Source organism: Ambystoma mexicanum, chromosome 9, assembly GCF_040938575.1.
Source record: "Ambystoma mexicanum isolate Mex_15411 chromosome 9, UKY_AmexF1_1, whole genome shotgun sequence".
In the NCBI taxonomy this organism is placed as follows: domain Eukaryota; kingdom Metazoa; phylum Chordata; class Amphibia; order Caudata; family Ambystomatidae; genus Ambystoma; species Ambystoma mexicanum.
In genome coordinates, this window is record NC_090931.1 from 997,705,558 (window position 1) to 997,717,690 (window position 12,133).

At 43.4% G+C, this 12,133-nt stretch overlaps 1 protein-coding gene across 2 annotated transcripts in view; it reads right to left on the reverse strand.

Annotated features, from left to right (window-relative positions):
• The window catches only part of OLA1 (Obg like ATPase 1), a 1,322,767-nt gene that overhangs the window by 510,078 nt on the left and 800,556 nt on the right, over window positions 1-12,133 (reverse strand). The window contains exon 6 of one of the 2 annotated variants that reach the window (XM_069616237.1): window positions 9,081-9,233. The exons of the other annotated variant lie outside the window; for it this stretch is intronic. Coding sequence (XP_069472338.1) covers window positions 9,081-9,233 — 153 coding nt within the window. The remainder of the gene's footprint in view (window positions 1-9,080; window positions 9,234-12,133) is intronic. 2 annotated transcript variants of the gene reach the window in all.

The following is a 12,133-nucleotide window of genomic DNA, read 5'->3' on the forward strand; positions in this document are numbered from 1 at the left end:
CCCGATTTCATGCTCCCCGCAGGTGCCATTGGTAGCGGTATGCGGAGAGGACCCGCAATTGATAATGGCGGTCCGTAAATACTGGGAATCAACGGGACTTGTGACCCTCAGGGATGTATGGCAAGAGGGCGAGGCACTAGATTTCAGTAGACATGGATGACACCGGAGTGCATGCAGGCCAACACATTACCAATACTAGAATTATTAAACTGGTGTTGGACAGATGGTCTGTGGAAGAGTTATCAGAGGAACCAGATATGGCCATCGAGACAATGTATGACATCTCAGACGGGAGGGCATGAAGTGTCCTGCATATACGAGTTACTGATGTACAGGGTGGGTAAGGAGGTGTTGCAATTGAGACGGGATTGGGAGGATGAGGTGGGAGAACCCCTACTAGATGGACAATGGGACAGAGTTCAGAGATACCACAAGAAGGTGTCTCGCAACGCAAGGCTTCAACAGATACAGCTCTATGTCACCCATCGGGCGTATATGACCCCCAGTAGGATTGCCCAGTTTGGGAACCCAGCAGCGCAAAAGTGTCCACGGTGTGGAGAGGCGGAAGCGGGGCTAATACATATGTTCTGGGCTTGCCCGGAGGTGGGCAGATTCTGGACAGAGATCAAAACGCGCCTGGCGGAGAAAGGGATCACATTGGAGGTGGAATCAGTATGGGCATGTTTGCTGGGGGTGTTCGCCAGACCTTGTAACGTGAAGCTTGTTAGTAAAATAATGGACCTGGCCTACATCCTGGCTAGGCGTAGAATCGCAATGTGCTGAAAGGCCACCCGGCGCCCCAGAATAGAGGCGTGGTGAACGGACCTCCTAAAATGGGCGGATGCTGAAACGACAGTCTGGTACGAAGCAATCAGCAGGGGTGGGGAGGAAGAAGTGGGACCCTTGATTGAATGGACGCAACTGGTGTCTACACTAGCAGGCACCCCCAAGGTGGGTTCCGATGGGGACTCCGCACAGGAGATATGAGAGCACAATGAGATATTTTAGAGGGCGGCATTGAAATAGGGGCTCGGGGTAATGGGGACGGAGGGGGAGGACTGTAATGTTTGATGTATGACTATATTGCAACAGACTTGAATGCAAATGTCCTCTAAGTTGTAATGTTTGGTGTGTTGGTTAAAAAAAATACATATATTTTAAAAAAAAGTATAGATTTAATGGATTTTATCCTATTTCACCTCATTTTATTCTAATTAAGAATAACTGGCTTTTAATAGTGAATCTAATTGTTTAAGATGTGTTATCCTGTATTGAGGATATGTATGGGAAACAAATGTATTTATAATACTGATGCTCTTTAATGGACTTCTTTTTTATCAGAAATAAAGGTTTTAATACTATCACACAATGAAAAAAATATTCCTTTGGGTACCTAATCCAGACATCCCAACTATGTATTTTCTACCAGAAATACACAATACATTTTCAAAATGACTTTCAAGGAGACCCATGTTAAGTGACAATTATGATTCAATGCATAATTTACAAATGATAGATTAGATCAAGAGGAATGATCAGTACTGACCAGTAACATTAGATGTGATTATACATGTCGACAGCCCATGAACTAGCTGAAAGAACAAGCAATTACCATTATGAAATTAAATCAGCATCATATTATTTTGAGAAAAAAAAACTAATTATGTAAATAGGTACTAGCAGTAGCGATGGGTTCCAAGTTTGCTCCATCCGCCAATTTACTCTTGTAGCAGGTTGAGCAAACATGCATTAGTTTATCAAACATACAAAAATTGATATTTACACAATATATTGATTGGGAATGAAGAAGACTTACCGATTCATATTTTGAATACCTTAATAGAAATTGATTTGGCATCAAGCATACAATGAACTACAGCCAAAAGGACATTGTATATTCAAGTCTATTAATTTTCGATCACAAAAAACATTACAGACAAAAAACATTTTGAAAAGAAATCTAACTTTGCATAGTACAAGTTGTCACAAACACAAAGTTATTGAGAACGTACCTGGGGAGAATATATTTGAGGGACAAAATAAACTGTACCCTTATTATTAGTACCCGGCGAGTCAACCAGAATATAAACCACATTCTGATTGGCTCTCACCGGGTCGTTACCCGGCCGGGAATCCCTCAGCTGGGATTCCACAGCCATTGTTCCCGGCAGGGGGTGTGGAGGCTAACCCCGCTCCGAGCCTCCACACGGCTGAGAAGCTGCCATCGCCCCCCCGCCGGGGACTAAGGTATGTTTTTCTTTCTTTCCTCCCCGCCCTCCCAACCCCACTTGCCTTCTGATTTCTCCTTTTTCAGGAGCGAACAACCTGGGAACACTTCTGTTCCCAGCGCGTCCGCTCCCGAAGGCCGCCATGGAAAGGGAAAACAGACTCAGTTTTCCCTTTCTCAGTGGCCATTTTCTTTATCATTTTATTTTTCTGTCCCGAAATGCTGCAGCGTTTCGGGACAGAATAAAATGCTTTTAGTACCCCGTTCTTGCGGGCCGGCTTACTAATAGCAATATGCCCCTCACAGCGGGGGCATTACCGAGTCCGGTAATGCCCTGGGGCCTTTGTTAAGGCCCCCGGGGCCTTCTTTAAGGCCCTCATGCCACAGGGCATTAACTGACTCGGTAATGCCCCCACCACAAGGGGCATATTGCTTAATAAAAAAGAAATGTTACTTATCAATACCAGATTCAAACAGAGGGACTATAAACATAGTACACTAAAGAAGAGGAAAACATGTGACAAGAAATTAGGACTGAATTATTAATAACTAGTATAGATAAAGAACAAGACAAAACAAAGAAGATAAGGTTTATCACTAAATACAACTCAGAGCGTGAACTGATATACAAATGGTTAAATAAACATTGGCACATTCTCAAATTAACTTAAGGCATTAAAGGGTAGTTCGGTCAAATTGTACTGGCCGAATCGATCAGGCATGTATTTCCAAGCATACAACGATCGTTCTTAAATAAATGTCCAATGCAACTTATCTGAATTTTTCTCACTTTAACACATGTGAAAACGACAGGCCGGGTATTGTCATCTTGTGCTAATCTTATCCGTTGAGCAATCGCCATAAGTTCAAGTGCCCTTGCAGCACTAATTCAGATCACCCGCCCCGAACGCTGACATGACTAGACGCTCACGCCCCATTTCACAACGCCAATGCACGTCTCAGGTCAACGTCCTCTGTGGGCAATCTATTGACATGCCTCCATGGAAATGCCAAGATGCCTCATTCCTCGACAAGTGTAAACAAACCCTTTCTGATCACACAATGTTGGGAGTTTCTTTTTCCTTCCTGTCAGTGTATTTCATTTACAGCTTCCCACTCTTGTTTCTGCTCTATTCAGCTATCTTCCAAGTACAACATCCTGAGAACCGGTACTAATACTACCTAAAATGAATCAATTCAGTAGTTGCTTTTCATCTCTTATATTTTGTACAAATGCCTTTAACAAACCATATTTAAACATGTGTCCTTGCAAACGTTTAAAGTTTGAGCCTATTAATCTTGTCTTTTCACGAAGTGTTTTTGTAACAAGGCTGTTTCTTCGCTTGGCTTTCTTTAAAATTCTTTGTTAATGGGAAACCTCTTTTCTTGACTGTATACAAACAAAAACGTTTTTATTTATCTCACTGTGGATGCAGTGCTTCTTCACTTTTCAGGAACTATGACAACAATTCAGCCCTACTTGTACGAGCCAGAATATTCAGAAGAGGAAATCCTTGAAAGAGAAAAAAGTCGAGACGATGTGGAATCAGATGAAAGTCATGAGGATCAATCACCAGACCCTGAACCCAGTTACATAGCGCACGTTTCCACCTGGTGTACCTGCCATCGTTGTGAGCTTATGCCTACTCTGGTGGAGAACTGCTGTTGCAGAGAAAACTTGGGCTGCTGGGCCTACATTGCCGAAGAAGACACCGCCGCTATGCGTTACCTAGCTGCATGACTTCAGGGTCACCTGACTTACAAGATCTGTGTTGTGAATAATGATGGTCCTTATGCACAAACTTCGAGCTGCAGTTCGCCTAATGAGTACGTTCACTATAATGTTGTGTGCTTTACAACTGAGAAAGCTTACATAATATGTTGTTCCCCTACATCAACAGAACTTCGATGGACCACTGACTAAATAATTTTCCTGTAATTTGAATAAATTACTAATTCTAAAGTAAAACCAAAGTTTTCATCTTTAGATTTATCGTCCGAACAATTACTTTGAAGTATTTGCCAAACTGTTTTTGCTGGAATGTGCCTTCACATTTCTAATTGATGCCTACTTGAAATCACAAGTGCTGTCAGCACTTTGCACAAAAAGGTACCTTTTAAAGCATACCAATGCCTTATATTTTACAAGGTAGTGCAAACAAAAAAATGCAATTATTGGGTTCATTCAAGTAAACGATTTCTGTATCTTTTACACAGGTGGTGCAGGCTTGTGACATATCATGCGTTTACATGGTGGATTCATGGAAGACTGGGATTTTGCGCTTGGTGAATAATACCTGCCCGTGTGGTTCGAGCCATGATGAATTCACTGTGACCACGGAAAATACTGTGGATCTATACAGACAGTATCTCGACCGCAGCAGTATCATTTGTAGTGTCACTGCCATCCAATTTACCAAACTAAAAAAAAAAAAAAAGAGTTAATCCGAACAGTTGTTAGAAATCTTTTGCAAGTCCACAACACGTCCAAAGATCTAAGAGTATTGTAAAAGATTGGTGTGCTTTAAAAGTTTACTGGCCTATCACGCTCCGTTCATCCAATCCATCCCCCCTCCACTATCAAGGGGGCTGGGAGGATGGGAACGCTCAGGGTGCCGAATACTATTTACACCTCAAAGGGTTTGTTCGCATGGTAACCCCTTATCCATATGGCCAGCCCAGACCCAGTGTCTCCAGTCTGCCCTTTGAAGACCCCGTCCCTGCAATCAACATTTATATGTACTTTGACTATGTTCCGGGCCTATTGCGCTCCCCTCATCCACATCCATCTCCATCCGCTATCAATGACAGTTCACACCTGTGAGCGTGGGCTCATAAGGGGGTTGGGAATGGGCGAACGCTCAAGGTGCCGAATACTATGCACACCTCAAAGGGTTCCTTTTTCATGGGGACTCTTAACCACATGGGCACCCCAGACCCAGTGTTTCCAGACTCCAATCAGAAGACCCGTCCTTGCAATGAACCTATGTCTGTGTCCATTGACTGTGTTACAGGCCTATTGCACTCCCCTCATCCACATCCATCCCCCTCCGCTATCAATGACAGTACGCACCTGTGAGCTTGCGTTTGCAAGGGGACTGCGAGGATGGGAACGCTCAAGGTGCTGAATACCATGAACACCACAAAGGATTCTTTGGCATGGGGACCCTTATCCACATGGCCACCCCAGATCTGGTGTCTCCAGTTTCCCCTTTGAAGACCCTGTCCCTGCAATCAGTATGTATGCATCCTTTGACTGTGTTCCACGCCTATTGTGCTCGCCTCATCCACAGCCAACCCCCTGCGCTATCAATGACATTTCACACCTGTGGGCGTGCGTTCACTTGCAAGGGGGCTGCACTGGTGGGATTGAGGAGATCAAAAAGTGTCAGAGGCCTGGTGGGTGTGAACAAACACGTCAGACATTCACATACACACCCACTTCTGTAATACTTTATAAACACTGTGGGAGTAATTATTTTTATTTTATTGGATATTTATAAGGCGCTTAAACAGCAAGTAAGTATCAAAGCACCACAAGATAAATGTCACAGTAACAAGGGAGCAAATAAACATAGAAAATTGTCAAAGAATAACAAGAACCAAACATCGGTCCTACTAGTCCTTGTGACATTCAGAGCATGCAAGTGCAGAGAAGAGAAAAAGAAATAAAAAAGTGGGCGGGGGTAAGTGCTATTAGGGTCCCCCAGGTGGGGGGAGGAAGTGCTAGAGGTGCTTGTTTGAAGGCAACAAGTAAGCATGGGTGGAGATGTTCCAGGCGAAGGGGGAGGTCTACCGCCCAACAGGTAAGTGCAGGGCGAAGACAAACAACCCGACAGGCGGGTTTGGGCCCAGAGGGCAGTGTAGGGGGGCGCTGGTGGCGATTGGGCAAGGCGGTCAGGATCATATTGGACTCTTGAGGGATCAGGGAGCCAATCTCAGTGACAGGAGGGATGGTCCCCGTTGATCGGAAGAAGAATCGGTGGAGCTTGAGGCTCCATTGACCAAAAAAAACAAGAGTAAACTCTTTGAAAAAACGCAATACGCAGTAAAAGCTTGAGAGCTAAGCACGAGGACTCCCAACACTTGAATGTATGGTAAAAATCTGAAGATGGCTGCCAGAGGACGGGCTTAGGTGGAGGGCAGTCATTGGCTGGGGGCAGTATGACCCAGAGACCAGTAATTAGTTATTACTAGAAAGACAGTTCAGAAACTAAACTGAAACTGATTTCTTCCTTTACCGAGGATTCCCAGCCTGACGGGGAATATTCATGAGCATGTGAATCCATGCCAGACCCCATGCTGGAGAACTTGGTTTTACTGGCATCAAGATAGAGATCACTGGAGGCGCACCAAGACTGAATAGCAGACAGGCCGTCAGAGATGATAGAGGAGGAATAAGAGGAGGAGGAAGACGGGTACTTGAAGAAGAGTTGTGTGTAAGGTAGATGTTGAAGAGCCAAGGCGGCAGGATGGTGCCCTGGGGAACATGCCATGTAGAGAGAGTAGTGGTGGAGGAGTTGTCATCCAGCAGCACCTGGGAAGGGCGATCAGTGAGGAAGGAGGTCAACCAATCCAGTGCCCTGTATGAGTGAACAAGAAACCATCTGTGAAATCGCCATCTCTCCACTTTTTACCTTGCTCATTGAATTAGCTCATCTGTTCTTGTAAGTAACGGTTAGTCAACTTTTACTATTTCTTTCTGTATTGTCAACTTTCTCTGCTAGGCCACTATCTATTGCTTTATACTCAATGTACACCCTATTCTCATTTTATTTAAAAAGTCTACACCATTATCAACCGTCCTATGCATTTTTATCTCTGTAATAAGCATATAACATTACAGAGTATTGCTTCCAAATGTAATCTTTCGTAGTGCATGCTTTCAATGGATGTTTGCTTTAGGTGGCACTTTTTTTTTATCATTAGAGGAATGTGATGTTTGATTTACTCACTGTGATACTTATAATAATAATATTTATTTATATTTAACAGATAAGAACAATCCAACAATGTCTTCTTGTATCATTTTGGATTGCACTACTATCAGCCATGCTAAAAGTCAAGAGTACAGTCCTGCATGTATTTCTAAAGGATTTTAAATTGAATAAGAAATAGCTCTTAAATTGATGATTTCCAGTTTCTGAAATTGAAAGCAGAGCCAAGGATGTCTTTGATGATGTGCGGGGCATTCGATTCTGCATCTGCAGCATGCACTTCTCAGAAGATATGTACTTACAATCACAGTACACTAAAAAGGGTCACCCAAGACTGATTCACAAATTACTTCCCAATGCAGTTCCAACTGAATGCAGGTGACATGTGGACGCTGAATTTTTAAATGTATTTTACCATTTTCTAAATTTGCCTGTATAATATGTCTTATAAATGACCACCCAATATATTGAAATAGTCTGTGAACAGGTAACAAAGAAAGTTTTTCTGTTTTTGGGGAATATTCGTGACATGATGTACTGTAGTTTATAGATTTTTAACTTTAGATTGCTTGGTGTACCCCTACTTTGGGGATACGTGAATAGTTCAGTACAATGGGAGCCTTTCCAAACACACACACTCCTATTGCAGCCTTTAAAAATAGGTCATTTATTTTTTCAATGACCATGTCTGTCTTTACGTAGACCACAATGATGGAAGTACAGACTGTTTGCCTTGGAAGAAACCACAAACACGTCCAACATCCAATTGGTGAGGCAAGGTGATTTGCACACAAACCCTTTTTCAAGCTTTTTTTATTTTGTCTAAATTGCGGTCTAAATTATAATACTAATGTACATTTTCTATCAAACAATGGTATGAATATATACACCGATTTAAGGACCATTGTGCTACATCAACCAATATTCCGGAGTCAACAGCAACCTCACTCACCTTTCAAGTAATTGTTTTAGAATAATCCTTCAGATGCGACTGTACAAAATATGTATCTGTTCAAGTTAAACTTAAAAATGATTGATTATTGTTATAGGATCTATGTGATCAGTGCGACAAACGAAAATGTAGACACTTTTTTTAACCCTTTACAGCACATATATATGCGGAGGGAGACCGGCCGCAGCCCACCGATGATAATATTATACACTTAACCGCCCCACACACATATATATATGGTGTAAGGGAGGGGTTAAAAAGAAAAAAAAGTCAGCATTTTCGGCCGTCGCAGTTCCCAGGTCGACATTTTTGTACGATTCAATTTTTATGCAGAATATTCGCTTTTGAAACAAAGTGGAATTTAGGCTTCTTCTTAGGCTTCTTTGTCAATATCCACCATCTATTGCATGTAATTTACTTTTCGATTTTGCTTTTACATCTTTATTACAATTACTGTTATATAGGCAGACCCTGGAACTTCAACAACGTACTATTCTTCTACTGCAACCAGTCTGGAGGATGAGGTATGAGAAGTGATAATTTATTGATTTATACTAATAATTATTAACAATATCTTTTTTCCATTTAAGATAAGTAATTTTTTTGATAATTTGTAGTACTGTCAGCAAATAGCAAGGCATTAGATCAACAACCTGATGTATTTATCCCAGAAACGCATGCAACAATGAAAGTAAACCTTCAGAAAAATGCACTTTGGCACTGAACAACATAGACCCTTTCACTATATGAATGGTGTATGTTTTTGTTCATAAACTTTAGCTGCTTAGCGAAAAATGGAATTGGTGAAACAAAACAACATTACAACGCATTAAAGAGGCCACAATTTAATCAGTATGTTTTGCAGGATGATCTCGCACCAACTCCCTGTGACAACTCTGTATAGTTTTCAAATTTGTCTTTTTAAAATGTTACATGTACACAGTGTTCGAATTTATGTTAATACCAATTTAAGAATTTGAATGAGATGACAGTCTTGAACATGATGCAACTTCCTCTTCGAGGCTGCGAACTTGCACGATAGAAGGATTGGAACTGAAGCCTTCTCATAGCAGAAGATAGAAACTTGCTGTGGATTAGGCAGACTTATCTGTTCACGCTGTCAAGAGAGAGATAGAGAACTCAAGTTATTTCATGTATATCACAACCCTAGTTTCTTTAGAGAGGTGGGAGAGAAATACATTGTGTTATTTTGAGGAACAATCATGCATTCAAAATGATGTAATATTCTTAGCAATGTATATATGGGATACATTACTCACCGTAATCGTATTTCTGATGCTTGTATCTGCTTAGATTCACATGCTGTGCATAGGCCGACATCTAATGGAAGCTGCGGAGTATTACAGTTTGTTTTTCGAAAATCGAAAAAGGGCGTCGACACAGGGCGTGCCAGTAATAGTATCCCTAATGTGACGTCCACTGTACCCATGATCCCTCACGCGTCTAGGATCCCCAGATTGTGTTTTTCCTGACATGAGGTAGCATGAGGAGTAGCGTGAGTACAGATAGTCCAAGCAGATAGACAGAAAGGTAAGACTACAAGCAACCATGCGCCTTCTCTCGGAGGGGAGGAAGGGTGGGTCGCATGTGAATCTAAGCAGATACAAGCATCAGAAATACGATTACGGTGAGTAATGTATCCCTTCTGAGGCTTGTGGAATCTGCTTAGATCACATGCTGTGCATAGATTAGCGAGCAGTACCAGAAGAAGGAGGTGGGATGTGAGAAGGGTCATGAGCAAACAGGTGTCTTAGAACCGCTTGTCCCACTTGTGTATCTGTCTTGGAATGAGTGTCAATGCAGTAATGCTGAGTAAAAGTGTGAATAGAGCTCCAAGTAGCTGCTTTGCAAATGGTGTCGAGGGGAACATTTGCAATGAAAGCCAGAGTGGCCCCAATGCCTCTAGTAGAGTGGGCCCTTGGTGTAAACGGCAGAGTCTTTTTAGAAAGAGTAACACAGCTGTATACAGTTGATAATCCACTTAGAGATAGCGCCCTTAGAGACGCGATCCCCCTCTCTGCCTGTAGCTACGGAGACAAACAGTTGATCTGTTTTCCTTAGCGGTCTGGTTTTATTTACATAGTATAAGACCGCCCTACGCACATCTAGGGTGTGTAGTTTCACCTCAGCCGAGCTTTGTGGGTTTTGGAAGAACGCCGGAAGCTCGATGGACTGGTTTACATGGAACTTGGATATGAATTTTGGTGAGAACCTAGGGTGTGTGCGTAAAACCAGTTTGTCCTTGTGGATAGTAAAGAAAGGATCTTGCACTGACAGAGCCTGAATTTCACTGACCCTTCTTATGGAGGTAATGGCTACTAAGAAGGCCGTTTTATAAGTCAGGTGTTTGAGACTACTTTTATGCATGGGTTCGAAGGGGGGCCCCATGAGCTTAGCTAGCACCACGTTGAGGTCCCATCCTGGCGGTGGGTTCGAAATAGGAGGGTGAAGTCTCTTTACTCCTTCCATGAAGGCTTTAACCACTGGTACTTTCCACCACGAGACCCTGTTATGGGATGTGGTGTAAGCCGAGAGGGCTGCCAGGTGTACTTTCAGAGAGTTAAAAACCAACCCTGCATCCAGCAGGTGGAGCATGTATGTTACAACGTTGGAAGGAGTGCAATCAACCGGGTTGATTTGTTTATTCTGGGACCAGATAACGAATCTTTTCCACTTGTCAAAGTAACAGTGTCTTGTATTTGGTTTCCTGGACTCTTTTAGAATGTCCATACACCTCTGTGGTAATTTGAGATGTCCAAACTCTATGACTTCAGGAGCCATGCTGCTAGGTTCATAGAGTTGGGTTCCTGATGCAGTGTTTGACCTTGTTGCTGGGACAGAAGGTTGTACCAGGCTGGGAGTCTGATGGGCTCGCACACCGCCATCCTGCGTAGGTGTGGAAACCATGGTTGTCTCGCCCACATGGGAGCAACTAGGATGAGCGTCATTGATTCCTTGTTCATCTTGTACACCACCTTCCTGATGAGAGGAGTTGGTGGAAAAGCGTACGCAAACATCCCTGACCAGTTCATCCACAGGGCATTCCCCTGGGAGTCCGTTTGGGGGAACCTGGATGCAAATCCTGGGCATTGTTTGTTTTCGCTTGTGGCGAATAGGTCTATAGTGGGGAAACCCCACTGAGAGAAGAGATCTTCTACTACGTCTCTGTGAAGGACCCATTCGTGTTCTTCTGGGAGGGGGTCTCTGCTTAGAGCATCCGCTAGGGAATTGAGCTCCCCTGGAACATGTTGCGATGACAGGAAGATGTTCCGTCTGAGTGCCCATATCCATATTTTCTGGGCAAGCTTGGACAGATTTGGCGAACGAGTCCCTCCTTGCTTGTTCAGATAGAACATGGCTGTCGTGCTGTCCGTCCTGATCTGCACCGACAAGTTCAGTAGATGGGGCTCGAACGCCTGCAGCGCTCGGAATACTGCCAGAAGCTCTAGCAGATTGATGTGGTTCTTGGCTACTGAGTGAGACCAGAGACCCTGAGCTGTGTGGTGGAGATGGTGAGCTCCCCACCCAGTCAGGCATGCATCTGTAGTAACCACTGCCTGTACTTCGGGATCGTAAAAGGGTTTCCCCTTTGCGATATTCTCTCTTGTCCACCAGTGTAGGCTCTGTACGAGTGTTGGCGAAACGACCACTAGATCGTCCCACTGACCACTTGCCTGAGACCAATGTTTCGCCAACCATTCCTGCATGGGACGCATGCGCAGACGCGCGTGGGGGACCAGGTAAATGCATGACGCCATCATGCCCAGTAACCGCATAGCTTTGCGTACTGTTATCTGTTGACCTGACTGATAATGCGGAATTTTCAGAAGTATATTCCGAATTCTTTCTTCCGAAGGGAAGGTCAATTCTCTCTGAGTATCTAGGATAGCTCCTAGAAACTGTTTTGAGGTGCTTGGCACCAGACTTGACTTCTTCTCGTTGATAGAGAAGCCTAATTCGTGGAGGAGGTCGATAGTCCTCTGAATGTTTGATCTG